The following is a 26,037-nucleotide window of genomic DNA, read 5'->3' on the forward strand; positions in this document are numbered from 1 at the left end:
TTAAGCTATTGTGGCACCTTGTGGCCAAAGTGATTATGCTTAAAGTACCATGTTAGTGCGTTGTTAAAGCAGGGATTGATCCTTATGGACATGGTCCATTTGAAAGTAATAAACACATTGAAAAACATTATTTTCTATTTTTAAAGAGGAAAATAAGGATTATCCACATAGTCCCCAAACACTCTCTCTCTTCTCTTCTCTTCTCTTCTCTTCTCTTCTCTTCTCTTCTCTTCTCTTCTCTTCTCTTCTCTTCTCTTCTCTTCTCTTCTCTTCTCTCTTCTCTCTCTCTCTCTCTCTCTCTCTCTCTCTCTCTCTCTCTCTCTCTCTCTCTCTCTCTCTCTCTCTCTCTCTCTCTCTATCATTTACGTCTCTCTTGTCTCTCTACTCTATCTCTCTTGTCACTCTTGTCTCTCTCCTCTCCCTCTCTCGTCTCTCTTGTCTCTACTCTATCTCTCTTGTCACTCTTGTCTCTCTCTCTCTCTCTCTCTCTCTCTCTCTCTCTCTCTCTCTCTCTCTCTCTCTCTCTCTCTCTCTCTCTCTCTCTCTCTCTCTCTCTCTCTCACACTCTCTCTCTGTCTCAGAGTATTGATATCAGTGTCAGGGCTGCACAGGGAGTAATGCCCCTACTGGACAGAAGGTGTGCTCTACAGTGCTGCAGTGCTGCTGAGTCTCACTGCAGTGTGCAGTGGCGTGTGTGTGTTTACAAGATATGTGTGTCACCTCCGCGGCTGCTGCTGCCACTCTGTCGCGGGAAAGGGAGGGGAGAGGGAGAAAGGGAAAAGAAGAAAGAAAGAGGAGAGGGAAAGAGAAGGAGAGGAGAGGAGGGAGAGAGAGAGAGGGAAGGGGAAAGAGCAAGAGAGTCCGGGGCCACGCCAAATAAAGCCATGTGGGCCTGGGCTGGGACGGCATCCCATACACTATAAATACGCTGCGCTCCTGGAGGTTCGGGTTTGGTGGCTGGGGCTTGAGACCTACGAAGACCACAGCAACCTGGTGCCTCGGAAGAGCCTCCTCTGTGATCCTCCGTAACTCAGCCTCCGTTGTAGCAACCTCAGCAACTATGCCCCGCGTAGATGCAGACCTCAAACTGGACTTTAAGGATGTCCTATTCAGACCCAAGAGGAGCAGTCTGAAGAGCAGGTCAGAGGTAGGCCTGGAGGGGGCTGGGGAAAGTGGGACTGGGTGTAGGGGACTGGGTGTAGGGGACTGGGTGTAGGGGACTGTGGGTAGGGGACTGTGGGTAGGGGACTGGAGGTAGGGGACTGGGGGTAAGGGACTGGAGGTAGGGGACTGGGGGTATGGGACTGGGGGTAGGGGACTGGGGGTAGGGGACTGAATGTATGGAACTGGGGGTAGGGGACTGAATGTATGGAACTGGGGGTAGGGGATTGGGGGTTGGGGACTGGAGGTAGGGGACTGGGGGCTGGTAAGGGACTGGAGGTATGGGACTGCAGGTAGGGGACTGGAGGTAGGGGACTGGAGGTAGGGGGCTGGAGGTATGGAACTGGGGGTAGGGGACTGGAGGTATGGAACTGGGGGTAGGGGACTGGAGGTATGGAACTGGGGGTAGGGGACTGGAGGTAGGGGACTGGAGGTAGGGGATTAGGGGGGGGTAGGGGACTGGGGGTAGGGGACTGGTGAGGGGTCTGGAGGTAGGGGACTGGGGGAGGGGACTGGAGGTAGGGGATTGGGGGTAGGGGACTGGGGGTAGGGGATTGGGGGGGGACTGGGGGTAGGGGACTGGGGTAGGGGACTGGAGGTAGGGGCGGTAGGGGACAGGAGGTAGGGGACTGGCGGTAGGGGACAGGGGGTAGGGGACTGGAGGTAGGGGATTGGGGATAAGGGACTGGGGGTTGGTAGGGGACTGGAGGTATGGGACTGAAGGTAGGGGATTGGGGGTAGGGGACTGGGGTAGGGGACTGGAGGTAGGGGACTGGCGGTAGGGGACTGGGGGTAGGGGACTGAAGGTAGGGGACTGGGGGTAGGGGACTGGAGGTAGGGGACTGGGGGTAGGGGACTGGAGGTAGGGGACTGGGGGTAGGGGACTGGAGGTAGGGGACTGGGGGTAAGGGGACTGGGGGTAGGGGACTGGAGGTAGGGGACTGGGGGTAAGGGGACTGGGGGTAAGGGGACTGGGGGTAAGGGACTGGAGGTAGGGGACTGGCGGTAGGGGACAGGAGGTAGTAAGTTGTGTTCCTCTGGGTTTGCTGTGTGTTGTTTATGTCCTTGGCATTATTACAGGGACCATCTTATTACCTATTTGTAGTGGCTGGTGTTGATGTTATTGATCTGTAACCACAATTCTTACTGTATCTGAATAAGGAGGACATGTCAGACTACTTGATTAATTTGAGAGTAATTTAGATCAAGGGTACTCAGTATAAATATATGTATGAGTTGTGAATGTGTGCATGATAGAAATTCTGAACAAGAAGAGGGAGGGACTTAAGGGAGTCGGTGACCTTCTCTTGGGTGACAGAGACAATGGTTTGTTTTAGGCCTGCTGTGTAGAAGCATACAGTCATGTCAAGACATGAGCCAGTAGCCCAGTCTAGGCCTATGGCATGTCAGCTCTTACCTTGCTCTTGGATCTTAAACTAAACCCAGACACTAAACCATGTAGTTTCGCATCAGGGTTTACTGTGTGTCAATGTAGGGGGCAACATGAGACAGGAGGACGCTTCTTGGAAAATCTGTTTAAAAATAGTCCTGCAGAGCTCTATGTGCTAACTGTCAATGAGAGCATTTTCCACATGCAGAGGGCCTACTGGAATAACACAAAGAGATAAACACACACACACACACACACACACACACACACACACACACACACACACACACACACACACACACACACACACACACACACACACACACACACACACACACACACACACACACACACACAGTCTTGTACAGCTAACATTGTGGGGACACAATTCAGTCTCATTCAAAATCCTATTTCCCTAACCAGTACTCTAACCCTAACCTTAACCCAAAAAACCTAACCTTAACCTTAACCTTTACCATAAACCTAACCCTAGCTTCTAACCCTAACACTTATTATAACCTTAACATTAAACCCCCTAAAAATAACATTTGACATTGTGGGTACCAACACAATGTCCCCAGTTGGTCAAATGTTTGTTTGTTTACTATTCTTATGGGGACTTCTGGTCCCCACAAGAATAGTTTAACACTTCCAGACACACACACATCATTTAATACACACATCCAAGGGTCAACAGGCGTGATAGGACACATGCATATCTGCTGTAGAGTACTAGACACACTGGAGTGTAACATGGGAGTACCCATTTTTTTTACGCCTATCTCATTCAGTGCCTGCGGCCAGACAGCTCTTCTATTCTCTGCTGAAGTATTCCACTGTCTCTCTGGACAGCCACCGGGTGAAACAGTTTCTACCGTATAACACATGGTTTACTCCTGAGATCCACAACACATCACATCTACAGTATTTTACATCATTATGCATAATAGCTTCCAATTTAACACTGAGACTTCAGTATTGAATGTATGATTGGACATATCATGTACATATAATGATATGCAGATAATCAGCCACGCCCTAGTACTATTGATTGGATAGCCTGCAGCAGAAGAGGAAGCGAAAAGACTGCAGTAGCAGTTGGGATCCGTGTTTAGATGTGAATGGAGATGGTAGCTATATCACGCAGCATGGTATAAGAGATGCTGAAGTGCAGACTCCCTCCCTACCTCTCTTTCCTTCTCTCTTTCCCTCTCTCCCTGAGCTTCACTGCAGCATGATGTCAGGGGGTGTGTGGGGACAACCTGACCTGAAAGACATAACATAGTAAACATAAATCTGTGACACTCAAAATAGTATGATGTTACGTTTGGTACGGTTACATAAGACAGAAACCTTAACCTCTAACATTTACCCCTAACCTTAACCCTAACCTTAATCCCTAACCATAATCCTAGCCGAGCTAATGTTAACCACCTAGCTAACGTTGGCTACAACACATTTAAATTCGTAACATATCATCCGAATAGTAATTAGCAACATATCACACGAAATGGATGATGGACATCCACAAATTAATACATACCATACAAAACGTAACATATCATACTAAATGGAGAGAGACAGATTTACATTTAATATGTCACATCTACCCCTGAGTCCAGGTTGGTGTGCAGTGGGGAGGCCGGAGTTCCCCCGCTTTGTCAGGCTATTATTTAATGGGCCTGCAGTGATGGACTGACCTGCATTCCCAGCATCCCTGCTCCAACCCCTGCCCTCTAGCTCCCAGCTCCCATTCTCCAAGCCCCTCAGTCCTCCAGCCCAGCTCCCTGCCTCCCAGCCCTCCAGCCCAGCTCCCTGCCTCCCAGCCCTCCAGCCCAGCTCCCTGCCTCCCAGCCCTCCAGCCCAGTTCCCTGCCTCCCAGCCCTCAAGCCCAGCTCCCTGCCTCCCAGCCCTCCAGCCCAGCTCCCTGCCTCCCAGCCCTCCAGCCCAGCTCCCAGCCTCCAAGCCCAGCTCCCAAGCCTCCAAGCCCTCCAGCCCAGCCTCCAAGCCCCCCAGCCCTCCATCCCAGCCTCCAAGCCCCCAGCCTTCAAGCCCCCCAGCCCAGCTCCCAGCCTCCAAGCCCCCCAGCCCAGCTCCAAGTCTCCAAGCCCCCAGCCCAGCTCCCAGCCTCCAAGCCCTCCAGCCCAGCTCCCTGCCTCCCAGCCCCCAGCCCAGCTCCCAGCCTCCAAGTCCCCAGCCCAGCTCCCAGCCTCCAAGCCCCCAGCCCAGCTCCCAGCCTCCAAGCCCCCGGCCCAGCTCCCTGCCTCCCAGCTCCCTGCCTCCAAGCCCCCCAGCCCAGCTCCCTGCCTCCAAGCCCCCCAGCCCAGCTCCCTGCCTCCAAGCACCCCAGCCCAGCTCCTTGCCTCCAAGCCCCCCAGCCCAGCTCCCAGCCTCCAAGCCCTCCAGCCCAGCTCCCAGCCTCCAAGCCCCCAGCCCAGCTCCCAGCTTCCAAGCCCCCAGCCCAGCTCCCAGCCTCCAAGCCCCCCAGTCCAGCTCCCAGCCTCCAAGCCCCCCACCCCAGCTCCCAGCCTCCAAGCCCCCCAGCCCAGCTCCCAGCCTCCAAGCCCCCCAGCCCAGCTCCCTGCCTCCAAGCCCCAGCCCAGCTCCCTGCCTCCCAGCCCCCCAGCCCAGATCCCAGCATCCCTGCTACAACCTCAACCCCCCAGCTCCACTGCCTCCCAGCCCCCCTGTCTCTCAACCCCTCTGCCTCCCAGCCCCACTGCCTCCCAGCCTTCCAGCCCCCCTGCCTCCCAACCCCTCTGCCTCCCAGCATCCCTTCCTCCCAGCCCCCCTGCTTTCTAGCTTTAGTCCAGGTGATCTACAGCCATAGTCACTCCAGGGCTGAGACCACAGTGGGGCCAGCCACCTACCATTACTCCTCTCTCAGAGCGATCGATCTAGGAGAGGGAGAGGGAGAAGAAGAGGGAGAGAGAAAGAGAGAGAGAAGCGAAAGAGACACAGGCCACTGAAACCCCATTAAACAGAGAGACTAGTGGACGTCCAGTCGCAGGTGGAGTTCACGGGAAACGCTCTGTGACTTATCGATTTCCTGTTGGGAGGAATTCACAGCAACAGAGCAGAGGCAGAGGGAGTTTTTTGCTCTAACCGGAACATTGGTAATTCACACTCTCACCTCTCCTACCATCCAGCCTCATGTCTCCTTGACTGGTCATGTAATACTGGCATAATGAAATGTAGGGCTATAGAATGTTGCTCCCCTCAAGGGAGTCATTTAATATGGAGATGAAACAGTAAGTGCTGTCTGTGAAATGAAGAGGAGGCGGGCAATTTCAGCAGAAATTATATTCACTTTTGGTGGGAGTTAAATAAATATTAGCTATTGATCAGCAAACACTTATTGGTGTGAAGCTATGAGTGATGTCCTTTTTAAAGACCCAAGTTTAAACCAGTCAGTCACTCTCCAGCCAACTGAGCTCCTAGATAAGAACCAACCAAACAACCTGCCGCTGAGTAGACAGCTTTGAGCTGTGCAATACCTGATACCCTTGGCCAATCTCTCTCTCTCTCTCTCTCTCTCTCTCTCTCTCTCTCTCTCTCTCTCTTTCTCGCTCTCTCTGTGTCTCTCTCTGAGATCACTAGGGGTCCGGTTACAGGCTGCCAGAGCTAATCTAAATTATTCAGCACATCCCCTTCAACACAGTGAAGTGTTTTCTGTCTCAGCAGCACAGACACATATTGTGAGTTGGATAAAGCCTGAAGCTTCACCCTCACGCTGGTGTACAGTATGTAACCCATCCTACTGTGTGTTTCTCCAAGGCCTTGGCCTGTACTTTGGGTCAGGGAGATTAAGGTACAGTCGATTGGTATTAGGTGGAATCAGGTAGCTTTTACCTTTCAGCAAGTAATACGGATGTTTTAATAACTTGTGTTTTTTGCCTGCATGATGTGCTGTACTTAGACTTCCTCTAAAAATAGGTTATCCAGGCTGCGGTCAAAGATCCCTAATCATGAAGAACCCTATGGAGGAGGTCCCCATTTAATCAGGTCCATCATTGTATTACTACATCCCTTATCCACCTCCTCTGTTCTGGGGGGTGATTAAATTGAGCTCTTGGCTTGGCCTCGGGCCCAAGCCTGGTTGTAACCGTAGCACTGAGCTGACTCATACTCCACTCAGTTTAAGTCAAGCCCAGAAAGGCCTTCACATGACGACAGGATATCACTAACCCGAACCCTGGCTTGATGTCCACTTGTGTCTGCATGCAAAATCAACATATATCTCAATGCTTTCAGGTTGACCTGGCAAGGACGTTCACATTCCGTAACTCTAAGCAGACCTACCATGGCATCCCCATCATCGCTGCCAACATGGACACCACAGGGACCTTTGAGATGGCCCGGGTCCTCAGCAAGGTGAGAGTAACACACTGACAGCCTTTCACTTTCATCCCACTCTGACTGGCTGACTGGCTGACTGACTGACTGGCTGACTGACCGGCTGACTGACTGGCTGACGGACTGACAGACTGACTGACAGACTGACTGACTCTCTCTCCATATCTCCCTCCAGCACACACTCTTCACAGCTATGCAGAAGCACTACTCACTGGATGAGTGGAAGACCTTTGCAGTCAACCACCCAGAATGCTTAGAGGTAAAACAGGAAGTCCCCACAGATACTCTTTCATGTCCCCCATGGTGTGAACATCGTCTATGGTGTCTGAGGCTTGTAAAGTACTAAAGTAATTTCCCCTTGGGGATTAATGAAGTGTTTTGATTGAATGAATTGCTCATACTGCATTATTGTATTGTTGACCTCCAGCACATAGCAGCCAGCTCTGGCAGCGGTAAGGCTGATCTTGAGAGACTGTGTGAGATCTTGGAGGCTATCCCTGACATAAAATACATCTGTCTGGACGTTGCCAACGGTTACTCAGAGTACTTTGTGGAATTCGTGAAAACCGTCAGGGACAAGTTCCCCAAACACACCATCATGGTAAGATGAGAGTTCTCTGCATTTTAACTCTTCTTTAGGGATTTTAGCTTAGTCAGCATACATTTTTTGGTGATCAAATGTTCTTTGTTTATTAATAATACATTTGAGCAAACATGAATACAGATATACAAAATATATATAGTTTAATCCAGGTTTATATGTAATATGTGTCCACATCATGATCTATCTTTAGCCGGAGGATGATCAGGAAATAGTTTGCCATTCAAGTCTTGTGCCCTTGATAGTTACCATTGCCTTGTTTATACCTGGTTCTAACATGTGTCCTTTTTTCCTGATCTTATCCACATTCATTGTGCCCACGTTGTAGCCATTGCATCGACACATGGCAAAGATGTCTCTTTGGCTGGCTTACACAATAGATGGGCAAAAGCTGGGCCAATAGCTGGGCAAAATATCAGAATTGGGCTGCCTGTATAAACACAGCCTTAGTCAAACACAACAGTTTGTTTTGTCTTCTGCTTGCTTCATGTATGTATGTATGTATAAATAATTGAAATAGGTCATGAAAGGCGTGAGGTTGTACCTTCTAAAAGGTCATGAAAGGCGTGAGGTTGTTCCTTCTAAAAGGTCATGAAGGGTGTGAGGTTGTTCCTTCTAAAAGGTCATGGAGGGTGTGAGGTTGTTCCTTCTAAAAGGTCATGGAGGGTGTGAGGTTGTTCCTTCTAAAAGGTCATGGAGGGTGTGAGGTTGTTCCTTCTAAAGGGTCATGGAGGGTGTGAGGTTGTACCTTCTAAAAGGTCATGGAGGGTGTGAGGTTGTACCTTCTAAAAGGTCATGGAGGGTGTGAGGTTGTACCTTCTAAAAGGTCATGGAGGGTGTGAGGTTGTTCCTTCTAAAAGGTCATGGAGGGTGTGAGGTTGTACCTTCTAAAAGGTCATGGAGGGTGTGAGGTTGTACCTTCTAAAAGGTCATGGAGGGTGTGAGGTTGTACCTTCTAAAAGGTCATGGAGGGTGTGAGGTTGTTCCTTCTAAAAGGTCATGGAGGGTGTGAGGTTGTACCTTCTAAAAGGTCATGGAGGGTTTGAGGTTGTTCCTTCTAAAAGGTCATGGAGGGTGTGAGGTTGTACCTTGTAAAAGGTCATGGAGGGTGTGAGGTTGTACCTTCTAAAAGGTCATGGAGGGTATTAGGTTGTTCCTTCTAAAAGGTCATGGAGGGTATGAGGTTGTTCCTTAGTCTGTTTAACAAGACAGAAGTGTCCTAATAATTACTATTATCTAACCTGGAGCCCTGTGTCTCTTTATTTTCCCTGTGTGTGTGTGTGTGTGTGTGTGTGTGTGTGTGTGTGTGTGTGTGTGTGTGTGTGTGTGTGTGTGTGTGTGTGTGTGTGTGTGTGTGTGTGTGTGTGTGTGTGTGTGTGTGTGTGTGTGCGTGCACAGGCTGGTAACGTGGTAACAGGGGAGATGGTGGAGGAGCTCATTCTCTCTGGCGCTGACATCATCAAAGTGGGCATCGGGCCAGGTGGGTGCGTCAGTCTAAGTGTTCCCCCTGGCAAGGTGGGTGCATAAATCTAAGTGTTCCCGGAGGCAAGGAGACTGTCCACATCTGTTCCATCTCTACACACACGCCAAGCTACCTAACTGCTTCGGGCAACAAACAAAGACATTCAATAAATCCTCTAATGTAGCATAAAGTGATGTTGTGATGACCGGGGTGAGGAAATACAATAGACTATATTATGGTGTTGTATTAATGAACTTCTTTGATATGTAACAGTAATAATGAATAACGTCTCTATTGACAGGCTCAGTGTGCACCACCCGAATCAAGACCGGGGTGGGCTACCCTCAGCTCAGCGCTGTTATCGAGTGTGCAGACTCCGCCCACGGCCTCAAGGGACATATTATCTCAGTGAGACCCCCCCCCCCTTGAATACACACACTAGACTGTAGATATGCTATCCAGTTGTTTGAGTCATCTCTCTATTAAGTTGTCTTGGGGTTGGCTCAGGGACTGACAAAGTATTGGATGACAGTTGTGTGAGTCATCTCTCTATCAAGTTGTCTTGGGGTTGGCTCAGGGACTGACAAAGTATTGGATGACAGTTGTTTGAGTCATCTCTCTATTAAGTTGTCTTGGGGTTGGGTCTGGGACTGACAAAGTATTGGATGACAGTTGTTTGAGTCATCTCTCTATTAAGTTGTCTTGGGGTTGGCTCAGGGACTGACAAAGTATTGGATGACAGTTGTGTGAGGCATCTCTCTATTTGTTAGTAATACAGAAGCAGCCATGACAAACACATTTTGGTGCGATCTCTGTAGCAACGTGTTACCTCTAGAGGACAGTATTAGTCTTGCAAATGGAGTCAGCTAAGAACAAATTCTTAGTTACAATGACGGCCTAGGAACAGTGGGTTAACTGCCCTGTTTAGGGCATAATGACAGATATTTACCTTGTCAGCACGGGGATTCAATCTAGCAACCTTTCGGTTACTGGCCCAACGCTCTTAACCATTATTGAAATTGCAAAGGGATGACCACATTAAAATCTAAAAGCTAGACAACACCAACAATGTCTTTCTCTTCCACAGGATGGTGGCTGCAGTTGCCCAGGCGACGTGGCTAAAGCTTTCGGTATGTGGACCCCCTAACACACGTGTCAAACACATTCCACCAGAGGGCCGAGTGTCTGCAGGTTTTCGCTCATCCCTTGTACTTGATTGATGAATTAAGGTCACTGATTAGTAAGGAACTCCCCTCACCTGGTTGTCGAGGTCTTAATTGGAAGGAAAAAACAAAAACCAGCAGACACTATCCTAACAGAATCACCTGACTTCATAACTGTCGTTAGTACATCGAGCGTGAATTGTCGTTAGACTATATTAAAACTTCTTAGGGCTGCAATCCCGTTAACGGGATCGATATGACAACAGCCAGTGAAAGTGTAGGGCGCCAAATTCAAAACAACACAAATCTCATAATTAAAATTCCTCAAACATACATGTATCTTATACCGTTTTAAAGGTAATCTTGTTGTTAATCCCACCACAGTGTCCGATTTCAAATAGGCTTTACAGCGAAAGCACCACAAACGATTATGTTAGGTCACCACCAACTCACAGAAAAACACAGCCATTTTTCCAGCCAAAGAGAGAAGTCACAAAAAGCACAAATAGAGATAAAATTCATCACTAACCTTCGATGATCTTCATCAGATGACACTCATAGGACTTCATGTTCCACAATACATGTATGTTTTGTTTGATAAAGTTCATATTTATATTCAAAAATCTCAGTACACATTGGCGCGTTATGTTCACTAGTTCCAAAAACATCCAGTGATATTGCAGAGCCATATCATTTTACAGAAATACTCATGATAAATGTCGATGAAAATACAATTGTTAGACATGGAAATATAGATATACCTCTCCTTAATGCAACCGCTGTGTCAGATTTTTTTTTTAAATGACGGAAAAAGCAAACCATGCAATAATCTGAGACGGCGCTCAGAAAAAGAAAAAATTATCCGCCATGTTGGAGTCAACAGAAATCAGAAATAACATTATAAATATTCCCTTACCTTTGATGATATTCATCGGAATGCACTCCCAGGAATCCTAGTTCCACAATAAATGTTTGTTTTGTTTGATAATGTCCATTATTTATGTCCAAGTAGCTACTTTTGTTAGGGCGTTTAGTACACCTATCCAAACGCTCGTGCAGGTCCAGCCGAACGTCGGACGAAAACTTCAAAAATTTATATTACAGGTCTTAGAAACATTTCAAACTAAGTATAGAATCAATCTTTAGGATGTTGTTATCATAAATCTTCAATAACATTCCAACCGGAGAATTCCATTGTCTGTAGAAAAGCCATGGAATGCAGGTCGCTATCATGTGAAATGCACATGACCAGGACCTGGCTCTCTGCCAGCCCACTGACTCAAACAGCTTCCATCCGGCCCCACATCACAGTAGAAGCCTCATTCAAGTTTCTAAAGATGGTTGACATCTAGTGGAAGCCTTAAGAAGTGCAACATAACCAATTTCCCACTGTGTATTCAATAGGGGCTGGGTTCAAAATCGACCAACCTCAGATTTCCCACTTCCTGTTTGGATTTCTTCTCAGGTTTTTGCCTGTCATATGAGTTCTGTTATACTCACAGACATCATTCAAACAGATCCAAACAGATTTAGAAACTTCAGAGTGTTTTATATCCAATACTAATAATAATATGCATATATTAGCAACTGAGACTGAGGAGCAGGCCGTTTACTCTGGGCACCTTTCATCCAAGCTACTCAATACTGCCCCTGCAGCCATAAGAAGTTACAGCAGGGCCTTGTTCAACGAGGAGACACCATTTTGAACTACCTGATCTTGTCCATGGCTGGTTGCTGATTGGCTTCCATCCTCATCCACAGGTGCAGGGGCTGACTTTGTGATGATGGGGGGCATGCTGGCGGGACACGACCAGTGTCTGGGTGAGGTCGTCCAGAAGGATGGCAAGAAGGTCAAGCTGTTCTACGGGATGAGCTCAGACACCGCCATGAAGAAATACGTAGGGGGAGTGGCCGAGTACAGGTGAGACACAGTCACCTACCAACCACTATCTGTCAATATGGGCAAGAGCATGCTAAATTACCTGTTGAATGTTACTGTGAAGAGGCCTGCTAAATGACCTGTTGGATGTTACTGTGAGGGGGACGGATAAATTATCTATTGAATGTAACTGTGAGGGGGCCTGCTAAATGATCTATGGCATGTTAATGTGAGGGGGCCTGCTAAATGACCCGTTGAATGTTACTGTGAGGGGGCCTGATGAATGACATGTTGGATGTTACTGTGAGGGGGCCTGCTAAATGACCTGTTGAATGTTACTGTGAGGGGGCCGGCTAAATGACCTGTTGGATGTTACTGTGAGGGGGCCTGCTTAATGACCTGTTGAATGTTACTGTGAGGGGGCCTGCTAAATGACCTGTTGAATGTTACTGTGAGGGGGCCCCTAAATGACCTGTTGAATGTTACTGTGAGGGGGCCTGCTAAATGACCTGTTGAATGTTACTGTGAGGGGGCCTGCTAAATGACCTGTTGAATGTTACTGTGAGGGGGCCTGCTAAATGACCTGTTGAATGTTACTGTGAGGGGGCCTGCTAAATGACCTGTTGAATGTTACTGTGAGGGGGCCCCTAAATGACCTGTTGAATGTTACTGTGAGGGGGCCTGCTAAATGACCTGTTGAATGCAACTGTGAGGGGGCCTGCTAAATGACCTGTTGGATGTTATTGTGAGGGGGCCTGCTAAATGATCTATTGAATGCAATTGTGAGTGGGCCTGCAAAATGATCTATTGAATGCAATTGTGAGGGGGCCTGCAAAATGATCTATTGAATGTTATTGTGAGGGGGCCTGCTAAATGATCTATTGAATGTAACTGTGAGGGGGCCTGCTAAATGACCTGTTGGATGTAACTGTGAGGGGGCCTGATGAATGACATGTTGGATGTTACTGTGAGGGGGCCTGCTAAATGACCTGTTGGATGTAACTGTGAGGGGGCCTGATGAATGACATGTTGGATGTTACTGTGAGGGGGCCTGCTAAATGACCTGTTGGATGTAACTGTGAGGGGGCCTGATGAATGACATGTTGGATGTTACTGTGAGGGGGCCTGCTAATGACCCGTTGAATGTAACTGTGAGGGGGCCTGCTAAATGATCTATGGCATGTTAATGTGAGGGGGCCTGCTAAATGACCTGTTGGATGTAACTGTGAGGGGGCCTGATCGATAACATGTTTGATGTAACTGTGAGGGGGCCTGCTAAATGACTAGTGAATGTAACTGTGGTGGGGCCTGCTAAATGATCTATGGCATGTTAATGTGAGGGGTGTTAAAATGACCTGTTGAATGTAACTGTGAGGGGGCATGCTAAATGATCTATGGCATGTTACTGTGACTCTAGAAATGACCTGTTGAATGTTACTGTGAAGAGGCCTGCAAAATGACCTGTTGGATGTTACTGTGAGGGGGCCTGCAAATTATCTATTGAATGTTACTGTGAGGGGGCCTGCTAAATGACCTGTTGGATGTAACTGTGAGGGGGCCTGATGAATGACATGTTGGATGTTACTGTGAGGGGGCCTGCTAAATGACCCGTTGAATGTAACTGTGAGGGGGCCTGCTAAATGATCTATGGCATGTTAATGTGAGGGGGCCTGCTAAATGACCTGTTGAATGTTACTGTGAGGGGGCCTGATGAATGACATGTTGGATGTTACTGTGAGGGGGCCTGCTAAATGACCTGTTGGATGTAACTGTGAGGGGGCCTGATCGATGACATGTTGGATGTTACTGTGAGGGGGCCTGCTAAATGACCCGTTGAATGTAACTGTGAGGGGGCCTGCTAAATGATCTATGGCATGTTAATGTTGAGGGGGTTATTTCTAAATGACCTGTTGAATGTAACTGTGAGGGGGCCTGCTAAATGATCTATGGCATGTTACTGTGAGGGGGTGCAAATTTCTGTTGAATGTTACTGTGAAGAGGCATGCAAAATGATGTTGGTGTTATTTCTGCCTGCAAATTATCTATTGAATGTTACTGTGAGGGGGCCTGCTAGAAAATGACCTGTTGGATGTTACTTGAGGGGGCCTAGAACATTCTATGACCTGTTGAATGTTACTGTGAGGGGGCCGGCTAAATGACCTGTTGGATGTTACTGTGAGGGGGCCTAGAACAATCTAATGACCTGTTGAATGTTACTGTGAGGGGCCTCTAAATGACCTGTTGAATGTTGGTGTTAGGGGGCCTCTAAACACCTGTGAATGTTACTGTGATGGGGGTGTTAAATGACCTGTTGAATGTTACTGTGAGGGGGCATGCTAAATGACCTGTTGAATGTTACTGTGAGGGGGCCTGCTAAATGACCTGTTGAATGTTACTGTGAGGGGGCCTGTTAAATGACCTGTGAATGTTACTGTGAGGGGGCCCCTAAATGACCTGTTGAATGTTACTGTGACATGGGGATGTTAAATGACCTGTTGAATGCAACTGTGAGGGGCCTCTAAATGACCTGTTGGATGTTGGTGTAGGGGGCCTCTAAATGATCTATTGAATGCAATGTTGGTGGGGCCTGCAAAATGATCTATTGAATGCAATTGTGAGGGGGCCTGCAAAATGATCTATTGAATGTTATTGTGGGGCCTGCTAAATGATCTATTGAATGTAACTGATGGGGGTGTTAAATGACCTGTTAGATGTAACTGTGAGGGGGCCTGATGAATGACATGTTGGATGTTACTGTGAGGGGGCCTCTAAATGAATCTGAATGTAACTGTGATGGGGGCCTGCTAAATGATCTATGGCATGTTAATGTGACATGCTAAATGACCTGTTGAATGTTATTTGTGAGGGGGCCTGATGAATGACATGTTGGATGTTACTGTTATTTCTGCACTCTAAATGACCTGTTGACATGTAACTGTTGGTGGGGCCTGATGAATGACATGTTGTGACATGTTACTGATGTTGGGGGCCTCTAGAACAAATGACCTGATGTTGGTGTTATTTAACTGTGAGGGGGCCTGCTAAATGATCTATGGCATGTTAATGTGAGGGGGCCTGCTAAATGACCTGTTGGATGTAACTGTGAGGGGGCCTGATCGATAACATGTTTGATGTACAACTGTGATGCTGGGGTGTTATTTCTGCACTCTAGAACATTCTAGTGACATGTAACTGTGGGGGCCTCTAGAATGATCTAGTGACATGTTAATGCTGATGGGGTTATTTCGAAAATGACCTCTAGAACATGTAACTAGTGACATGCTAAATGATGTTGGTGTTATTTCTGCACGGCTAAACAATGTTCTAGTGACATGCTGATGTTGGATGTTATTTGTGACTCTAGAACATTATCTAGTGACATGCTGTGATGTTGGTGTTAAATGACTCTAGAAATGTCTAGTGACATGCTAAATGATCTATGGCATGTTATTTCTGCACTCTAGAACAATCTAGTGACATGTAATGTTGTGAGGGGGCCTGCAAGAACAATCATGTTACTGTGACATGCTAAATGACCTGTTGGTGTTATTTCTGCACTCTAGAACCTTCAAAATGACATGTTGGATGTTGGTGTTATTTCTGCAAATTATCTATTGAATGTTACTGAACATTCTAGTGACCTGCTAAATGACCTGTTGGATGTATTTCTGTGCACCTAGATCTAGTGACATGTTGGATGTTACTGTGAGGGGGCCTAGAAAATCTAGTGACATGCTGGATGTTGGTGGGGCACTCTAGAATGATCTATGGCATGTTAATGTTGGTGTTAAATGACCTGTTGACATGTAACTGTGAGGGGGCATGCTAAATGATCTATGGCATTTACTGTGAGAACAATCTAAATGACCTGTTGAATGTTGGTGTGAAGAGGCCTAGAACAAAATGACCTGTTGGATGTTGGTGTTAGGGGGCCTGCAAATTATCTAGTGACATGCTGGATGTTGTGTTAGGGGGCACTGCTAGAATGATCTAGTGACATGTTACTGTGGGGGTGTTATTTCTGACCTGTAGAATGTTACTGTGAGGGGGCCTGCTAAATGACCTGTTTATTTAACTGCACTCTAGAACAATCTAATGACATGTTGGATGTTACTGTGAGGGGGCCTGGCTAAATGACCTGTTGGATGTTACTGTGCAGGGGGCCTAGAACAAATGACATGTTGGATGTTACTGTTAGGGGGCCTCTAAATGACCTGTGACATGCTAACTGTTGGTGTTAGGGGGCCTGATGAAGTGACATGTTGGATGTTGGTGTTATTTCTGCTAAATGACTAGAACAATGTGACTGTGATGTTGGGTTATTTCTGCACTCTAGAATGATCTATGGCATGTTAATGTGATGGGGGTGTTAAATTACACTCTAGAATGTTCTAGTGAGGGGCCTGATGAATGACATGTTATGTTACTGTGAGGGAACAATCTAAATGACATGTTGGATGTAACTGTGAGGGCACCTGATCTATGACATGTTGGATGTTACTGTTAGGGGGCCTGCTAAATGACCCGTTGAATGTAACTAGTGACATGCTAAATGATCTTGGCATGTTATTGAGGGGGCCTCTAAATGACCTGTTGAATGTAACTGTGATGGGGGCCTGTAAATGATCTATGGCATGTTACTGTGAGGGAACCGGCTAAATGACCTGTTGAATGTTACTGTGAAGAGGCCTAGAAAAATGACCTGTTGGATGTTACTGTGAGGGGGCCTAGAAATTATCTATTGAATGTTACTGTGAGGGGTGTAAATGATTTCTGTTACTGTAGGGAACATTCTGACATGCTGACCTGTTGGTGTTACTGCAGGGGGCTAGAACAAAGTGACCTGTTTGTTGGTGTTAGGGCACTCTAGAACTAAAGTGACCTGTTGGATGTTACTGTTATTTCTGCACTCTAGAACAAAGTGACATGTTGGATGTTGGTGTTAGGGGCACTCTAGAATTACCTGTGACATGTTACTGTGATGGGGTGTTATTTCTGTTACTCTAGAACAATCGGCTAAATGACATGCTGGATGTTACTGTTAGGGGGCACTCTAGAAATGACCTGTTGGATGTTACTGTGAGGGCACCTAGAACAAATGACATGTTGGATGTAACTGTGAGGGGGCCTAGAACTAAATGACCTGTTGGATGTTACTGTGAGGGGCACTCTAGAACAATCTAGTGGATGTTACTGTGATGGGGGTGTTATTTCTGACCTAGAATGTTACTAGTGACATGCTAAATGTTGGTGTTATTTTACTCTAGAACAATCTAGTGACATGTTGGATGTTACTGTTATTTCTGCACCTAGAACAAAGTGACATGTTGGATGTTACTGTTAGGGGCCTCTAAATGATCTAGTTGATGTTACTGTGCCTGCTAAATGACCTGTTTGATGTTGGTGTTAGGCACTCTGAACAAAGTGACCTGATGTTGATGTTATTTCTGCACTCTAGAACAAATGACATGTTTGATGTTGGTGTTAGGGGGCCTCTAGAATGACCTAGTGACATGTTACTGGATGGGGTGCTAAATGACCTGTTTGATGCACTCTGAGGGGGCCTTCTAAATGACATGTTGATGTTGTTATTTCTGAGGGAACAATCTAAGTGACATGTTGGATGTTACTGTTATTTCTGCACTCTAGAATGATCTAGTGACATGTTACTGATGTTGGTGTTATTTCTGCACTCTAGAACATTCTAGTGACATGCTGATGTTGGTGTTATTTCTGCACTCTAGAACATTCTAGTGACATGTTGGATGTTGGTGAGGGGGCCTATGTTGGATGTTACTGTGAGGGCACTCTGAACAAAGTGACATGTTGGATGTTGGTGTTAGGGGGCACTCTAGAAAATGACATGTTGGATGTTACTGTGTTATTTCTGCCTCTAGAATGATCTAGTGACATGTTACTGATGTTGGTGTTATTTCTGCACTCTAGAATGTTACTAGTGACATGCCTGATAAATGGTGTTGGATGTTACTCTGAGGGCCTCTAAATGACCTGTTGGATGTTACTGTATTTCTGGGGGCCTAGAACAAAGTGACCTGATGTTGATGTTATTTCTGCACTCTAGAACTAAATGACATGTTTGATGTTGGTGTTATTTCTGCACTCTAGAACAATGACCTGTTTGATGTTGGTGTTATTTCTGGCCTCTAGAAATGACCTGTTGGATGTTACTGTTAGGGGGCACTCTAGAATGACCTGTTTGACATGCTGGATGGGGTGTTATTTCTGCACTCTAGAATGTTCTAGTGACATGCTGGATGTTGTGTTATTTTGCACTCTAGGGCAATCTAGTGACCTGATGTTGGTGTTATTTCTGCACTCTAGAACCTCTAGTGACATGTTGGATGTTGGTGTTATTTCTGCACTCTAAAACCTGTTTATGTAACTGCTGATGGGGGCCTGCTATTTCTGCACTCTAGAACAATCTAGTGACATGCTGGATGTTGGTGTTATTTCTGCACTCTAGGGCCTGCTAGTGACATGTTTGATGTAACTGTGAGGGGGCCTCTAGAACACCTGTGACATGTTACTGTTGGTGTTATTTCTGCACCTGTCTGAGAACTCTAGTGACATGCTGGATGTTGGTGTTATTTCTGCACTCTAGAAACAAAGTGACATGTTGGATGTTGGTGTTAGGGGGCACTCTAAATGACCTGTTTAATGTGACATGTGGATGTTGGTGTTATTTCTGCACTCTAGAACAATCTAGTGACATGTTGATGTTGGTGTTATTTCTGCACTCTAGAACAATCTAGTGACATGTTGGATGTTGGTGTTATTTCTGCACTCTAGAACAATCTAGTGACATGCTGGATGTTGGTGTTATTTCTGCACTCTAGAACAATCTAGTGACATGTTGGATGTTGGTGTTATTTCTGCACTCTAGAACAATCTAGTGACATGCTGGATGTTGGTGTTATTTCTGCACTCTAGAACAATCTAGTGACATGTTGGATGTTGGTGTTATTTCTGCACTCTAGAACATTCTAGTGACATGCTGGATGTTGGTGTTATTTCTGCACTCTAGAACAATCTAGTGACATGTTGGATGTTGGTGTTATTTCTGCACTCTAGAACAATCTAGTGACATGCTGGATGTTGGTGTTATTTCTGCACTCTAGAACAATCTAGTGACATGTTGGATGTTGGTGTTAGGGGGCCTGCTAAATAGAACAATCTAAGTGACATGTGAGGGGGCCTGTAAATGATCTATGGCATGTTAATGTGATGTTGGTGTTATAAATGACCTGTTGAATGTAACTGCTGAGGGGGTGTTAAATGATCTATGGCATGTTACTGTGAGGGGGCTGGATAAATGACCTGTTGAATGTTACTGTGAAGAACAAAATGACCTGTTAGTGTTACAAATTATCTATTGATGTTACTGTTAGGGGGCCTAGCTAAATGACATGTTGGATGTTACTGTTAGGGGGCCTAGAACAATCTATGACCTGTTGGATGTTACTGTGAGGGGGCCTCTAAATGACCTGTTTGATGTAACTGTGTTAGGGGGCCACTCTAGAACTAAATGACCTGTTGTGATGTTACTGTGAACAATCTAGTGACAAATGACCTGTTGGATGTTATTTCTGCACTCTAGAACAATCTAAGTGACATGTTGGATGTAACTGTTAGGGGGCCTGACAAATGACATGTTGGTTATTTTACTGTGAGGGGCCTCTAAATGACATGTTGGATGTAACTGTGAGGGGCCTGCTAAATGATCTAGAACATGTTAATGTGAGGGGCCTGCTAAATTACCTGTTGATGTTACTGTGATTTCTGCACCTGACAAATGACATGTTGGATGTTACTGTGAGGGGGCCTGCTAAATGACCTGTTGGATGTAACTGTGAGGGGGCCTGATCGATGACATGTTGGATGTTACTGTGAGGGGGCCTGCTAAATGACCCGTTGAATGTAACTGTGAGGGGGCCTGCTAAATGATCTATGGCATGTTAATGTGAGGGGGCCGGCTAAATGACCTGTTGAATGTAACTGTGAGGGGGCCTGCTAAATGATCTATGGCATGTTACTGTGAGGGGGCCGGCTAAATGACCTGTTGAATGTTACTGTGAAGAGGCCTGCAAAATGACCTGTTGGATGTTACTGTGAGGGGGCCTGCAAATTATCTATTGAATGTTACTGTGAGGGGGCCTGCTAAATGACCTGTTGGATGTTACTGTGAGGGGGCCTGCTATATGACCTGTTGGATGTTACTGTGAGGGGGCCTGCTAAATGACCTGTTTGATGTAACTGTGAGGGGGCCGGCTAAATGACCTGTTGGATGTTACTGTGAGGGGGCCGGCTAAATGACCTGTTGGATGTTACTGTGAGGGGGCCTGCTAAATGACCTGTTGGATGTTACTGTGAGGGGGCCTGCTAAATGATCTATGGCATGTTACTGTGAGGGGGCCGGCTAAATGACCTGTTGGATGTTACTGTGAGGGGGCCTGCTAAATGACCTGTTGGATGTTACTGTGAGGGGGCCGGCTAAATGACCTGTTGGATGTAACTGTGAGGGGGCCTGCTAAATGACCTGTTGGATGTTACTGTGAGGGGGCCTGCTAAATTACCTGTTGGATGTTACTGTGAGGGGGCCTGCTAAATGACCTGTTGGATGTTACTGTGAGGGGGCCTGCTAAATGATCTAGGGGCATGTTACTGTGAGGGGGCCGGCTAAATGACCCGTTGGATGTTACTGTGAGGGGGCCTGATAAATGACCTGTTGGATGTTACTGTGAGGGGCCTGCTAAATGACCTGTTGGATGTTACTGTGAGGGGGCCTGCTAAATGACCTGTTTGATGTTACTGTGAGGGGGTCTGCTAAATGACCTGTTTGATGTTACTGTGAGGGGGCCTGCTAAATGACCTGTTTGATGTTACTGTGAGGGGGCCTGCTAAATGACCTGTTGATGTTACTGTGAGGGGGCCTGCTAAATGACCTGTTTGATGTATCTGTGAGGGGGCCTGCTAAATGACCTGTTGGATGTTAATGTGAGGGGGCCTGCTAAATGACCTGTTGGATGTTACTGTGAGGGGGCCTGCTAAATGATCTATGGCATGTTACTGTGAGGGGGCCGGCTAAATGACCCGTTGGATGTTACTGTGAGGGGGCCTGCTAAATGACCTGTTGGATGTTACTGTGAGGGGGCCGGCTAAATGACCTGTTGGATGTAACTGTGAGGGGGCCTGCTAAATGACCTGTTGGATGTTACTGTGAGGGGGCCTGCTAAATTACCTGTTGGATGTTACTGTGAGGGGGCCTGCTAAATGACCTGTTGGATGTTACTGTGAGGGGGCCTGCTAAATGATCTATGGCATGTTACTGTGAGGGGGCCGGCTAAATGACCCGTTGGATGTTACTGTGAGGGGGCCTGATAAATGACCTGTTGGATGTTACTGTGAGGGGCCTGCTAAATGACCTGTTGGATGTTACTGTGAGGGGGCCTGCTAAATGACCTGTTTGATGTTACTGTGAGGGGGTCTGCTAAATGACCTGTTTGATGTTACTGTGAGGGGGCCTGCTAAATGACCTGTTTGATGTTACTGTGAGGGGGCCTGCTAAATGACCTGTTGGATGTTACTGTGAGGGGGCCTGCTAAATGACCTGTTTGATGTATCTGTGAGGGGGCCTGCTAAATGACCTGTTGGATGTTATTGTGAGGGGGCCTGCTAAATGACCTGTTTGATGTAACTGTGAGGGGGCCTGCTAAATGACCTGTTGAATGTAACTGTGAGGGGGCCTGCTAAATGACCTGTTGAATGTAACTGTGAGGGGGCCTGCTCAATGACCTGTTTGATGTAACTGTGAGGGGGCCTGCTAAATGACCTGTTGAATGTTACTGTGAGGTGTCCTGCTAAATGACCTGTTTGATGTTACTGTGAGGGGGCCTGCTAAATGACCTGTTGGATGTTATTGCGATGGAGCCTGCTAAATGACCTGTTGGATGTTACTGTGAGGGGGCCTGCTAAATGACCTGTTTAATGTAACTGTGAGGGGGCCTGCTAAATGACCTGTTGGATGTTATTGCGATGGAGCCTGCTAAATGACCTGTTGGATGTTACTGTGAGGGGGCCTGCTAAATGACCTGTTTAATGTAACTATGAGGGGGACTGCTAAATGACCTGTTTGATGTTACTGTGAGGGGGCCTGCTAAATGACCTGTTTGATGTTACTGTGAGGGGGCCTGCTAAATGACCTGTTTGATGTTACTGTGAGGGGGCCTGCTAAATGACCTGTTTGATGTTACTGTGAGGGGGCCTGCTAAATGACCTGTTGGATGTTATTGCGATGGAGCCTGCTAAATGACCTGTTGGATGTTACTGTGAGGGGGCCTGCTAAATGACCTGTTTAATGTAACTGTGAGGGGGCCTGCTAAATGACCTGTTTGATGTTACTGTGAGGGGGCCTGCTAAATGACCTGTTGGATGTTACTGTGAGGGGGCCTGCTAAATGACCTGTTTGATGTTACTGTGAGGGGGCCTGCTAAATGACCTGTTTGATGTTACTGTGAGGGGGCCTGCTAAATGACCTGTTTGATGTTACTGTGAGGGGGCCTGCTAAATGACCTGTTGGATGTTATTGCGATGGAGCCTGCTAAATGACCTGTTGGATGTTACTGTGAGGGGGCCTGCTAAATGACCTGTTTAATGTAACTGTGAGGGGGCCGGCTAAATGACCTGTTGGATGTTACTGTGAGGGGGCCTGCTAAATGACCTGTTTAATGTAACTGTAAGGGGGCCGGCTAAATGACCTGTTGGATGTTACTGTGAGGGGGCCTGCTAAATGACCTGTTTAATGTAACTGTGAGGGGGCCTGCTAAATGACCTGTTTGATGTTACTGTGAGGGGGCCTGCTAAATGACCTGTTTAATGTAACTGTGAGGGGGCAGATGGAGAATTAGTCCTTAGAAGATTGAACTTGTTGATGTGAAGTTACATTGTATCTTCATTTTTTTGTTGTATAATACCCTGTGAAATACATTTATTTTACCCACCTTTGTTATTCAAAATCCAACTGCTGCTACCAATGTGATGTAAAAGGCAAAGTTTAAGTGTCCTCTGAATTAAAATGATTTGTAATCGTGATCAGTAACATCACCATGATGTTGCTTGAACATTGTCTCAGCGTTATCAGATATAATGAGTTGGTGCTGATGTTCTCCTCTCCCTCTGCAGGGCGTCAGAGGGTAGGACTGTGGAAGTTCCTTACAGAGGAGATGTTGAGAACACCATCAGAGATATCCTAGGGGGCCTCCGCTCCACCTGTACCTATGTCGGAGCTGCCAAACTGAAGGAGCTTAGTCGCAGAACCACCTTTATCAGAGTCACACAGCAGGCCAGCACCATGTTCCACTAATCACACACGAACAGGAAAACACACTACCGCCATCACTACAAATGTGTTTCTCTCTGGATCTCTGTTGCAACATGCTCTGCATATTTGGTTATTATGTAAAATTGTGAGTAATATTATCAGAACATGATTTAAAACATTCAGTCTGCTCTGCAGAAATAAAATATGCAAGAGCCTGTTAGGGTTGCTTGAAACCTTACTACTCTGTCCATACTCAGTGTATATTACTTAGATATTGCAATAACTGCATGCTGGCTTTGAGTGCTTTCCATGGCGTTTCCTCTCTCGACTGATAATATTAAAGGTCCAATGCAGACGTTTTTATCTCAATATCAAATCATTTCTGGGTAACAATGAAGTTCCTCACTGTGATTGTTTTAAATTAAAGTGGTAAAAAATAAACAAAATAGCTTCTTAGCATACATTTTTTTGCTAGGACTGTCTGGGAGTGGTCTGAGTAGGTAGGTGAAAACTGAAAACTAGCTGTTATTGGCAGACAGGCTTGTAACTCTCTTTCTTATCGGTCTATTAAGTAATTTACTGCCTGGTGATAGGCTGGCCAAAACTCTATGCCACCAGAATAGGTGGTCTTTTCAGGTGGTCTTTTCAGGCATTATCATAATTGTCACAATCTCACAGTATTATTCCTATCTCATAGTGTGGAAAAATATATAAAACACAGGAAACTGACGTTTTTTTGATTGCACTTGGCCTTTAACTTTATGAAGCCATTGCTGAAGGTAATGTTAGGATGTGTTGTACTTTATAGTAGCTCTTAATGTGTCTGACTAAATAAGATCAGGCTTCAGCACAGTGAGAGGGTTAATACAGTGTGGTAGTGCCTGCTTTTCTCTGCTTTCTGTGTGACTGTGAAAGTGCTCTGGGTGTGGCGGGAAGAGAAGGGAAGCACCATCAGGGCAGTGGAATGTCAGGAATGTTGGGTTAACTAACTGTGGGACTGTGGACTCACTCACTGTACTACACTGCTGTTGGGTTAACTAACTGTGGGACTGTGGACTCACTCACTGTACTACACTGCTGTTGGGTTAACTAACTGCGGGACTGTGGACTCACTCACTGTACTACACTGCTGTTGGGTTAACTAACTGCGGGACTGTGGACTCACTCACTGTACTACACTGCTGTTGGGTTAACTAACTGCGGGACTGTGGACTCACTCACTGTACTACACTGCTGTTGGGTTAACTAACTGCGGGACTGTGGACTCACTCACTGTATTACACTGCTGTTGGGTTAACTAACTGCGGGACTGTGGACTTACTCACTGTACTACACTGCTGTTGGGTTAACTAACTGCGGGACTGTGGAATCACTCACTGTACTACACTGCTGTTGGGTTAACTAACTGCGGGACTGTGGACTCACTCACTGTACTACACTGCTGTTGGGTGAACTTACTACATCGCTGTATTATACTGCTGTTGGGTTAACTCACTACATCGCTGTATTACACTGCTGTTGGGTTAACTTACTACATCTCTGTATTGTACTGCTGTTGGGTTAACTTACTACATCTCTGTATTATACTGCTGTTGGGTTAACTTACTACATCGCTGTATTATACTGCTGTTGGGTTAACTCACTACATCGCTGTATTACACTGCTGTTGGGTTAACTTACTACATCTCTGTACTACACTGCTGTTGGGTTAACTTACTACATCGCTGTATTATACTGCTGTTGGGTTAACTTACTACATCGCTGTATTATACTGCTGTTGGGTTAACTTACTACATCGCTGTATTATACTGCTGTTGGGTTAACTCACTACATCGCTGTATTACACTGCTGTTGGGTTAACTTACTACATCGCTGTACTACACTGCTGTTGGGTTAACTTACTACATCTCTGTACTACACTGCTGTTGGGTTAACTTACTACATCGCTGTATTATACTGCTGTTGGGTTAACTTACTACATCTCTGTATTATACTGCTGTTGGGTTAACTTACTACATCTCTGTATTGTACTGCTGTTGGGTTAACTTACTACATCGCTGTATTATACTGCTGTTGGGTTAACTCACTACATCGCTGTATTACACTGCTGTTGGGTTAACTTACTACATCGCTGTATTATACTGCTGTTGGGTTAACTTACTACATCGCTGTATTGTACTGCTGTTGGGTTAACTTACTACATCGCTGTATTATACTGCTGTTGGGTTAACTCACTACATCGCTGTATTACACTGCTGTTGGGTTAACTTACTACATCTCTGTATTGTACTGCTGTTGGGTTAACTTACTACATCGCTGTATTACACTGCTGTTGGGTTAACTTACTACATCTCTGTATTGTACTGCTGTTGGGTTAACTTACTACATCGCTGTATTATACTGCTGTTGGGTTAACTCACTACATCGCTGTATTACACTGCTGTTGGGTTAACTTACTACATCTCTGTATTGTACTGCTGTTGGGTTAACTTACTACATCGCTGTATTATACTGCTGTTGGGTTAACTCACTACATCGCTGTATTACACTGCTGTTGGGTTAACTTACTACATCGCTGTACTACACTGCTGTTGGGTTAACTTACTACATCTCTGTACTACACTGCTGTTGGGTTAACTTACTACATCGCTGTATTATACTGCTGTTGGGTTAACTTACTACATCTC

General features: G+C 46.2%; 1 protein-coding gene across 1 annotated transcript; it reads left to right on the forward strand.

The window, feature by feature from the left end:
* The first annotated feature begins 775 nt into the window (after positions 1 to 775).
* On the forward strand, positions 776 to 23,708 carry gmpr (guanosine monophosphate reductase). Its single transcript, XM_052472461.1, has 9 exons — positions 776 to 1,147; positions 6,806 to 6,925; positions 7,083 to 7,166; positions 7,335 to 7,508; positions 8,907 to 8,988; positions 9,272 to 9,378; positions 10,058 to 10,100; positions 11,895 to 12,054; positions 23,212 to 23,708. Exons 1-9 carry the CDS (start codon positions 1,061 to 1,063, stop codon positions 23,390 to 23,392), a joined length of 1,038 nt encoding a protein of 345 aa, XP_052328421.1. The 5' UTR covers positions 776 to 1,060; the 3' UTR covers positions 23,393 to 23,708.
* Positions 23,709 to 26,037: the final 2,329 nt, after the last annotated feature.

The sequence above is a fragment of the Oncorhynchus keta genome, chromosome 20 (assembly GCF_023373465.1).
Source record: "Oncorhynchus keta strain PuntledgeMale-10-30-2019 chromosome 20, Oket_V2, whole genome shotgun sequence".
NCBI lineage: Eukaryota > Metazoa > Chordata > Actinopteri > Salmoniformes > Salmonidae > Oncorhynchus > Oncorhynchus keta.

What these genes read in the sequence shown, in the direction of transcription:
- gmpr (XM_052472461.1), top strand. Translation starts at nt 1,061, where the DNA reads ATGCCCCGCGTAGATGCAGACCTCAAACTGGACTTTAAGGATGTCCTA. An exon ending in TCCCCAAACACACCATCATG is followed by an intron (nt 7,509 to 8,906) that starts GTAAGATGAGAG and finishes GTGCGTGCACAG; the next exon opens with GCTGGTAACGTGGTAACAGG. An exon ending in CGACGTGGCTAAAGCTTTCG is followed by an intron (nt 10,101 to 11,894) that starts GTATGTGGACCC and finishes CCTCATCCACAG; the next exon opens with GTGCAGGGGCTGACTTTGTG.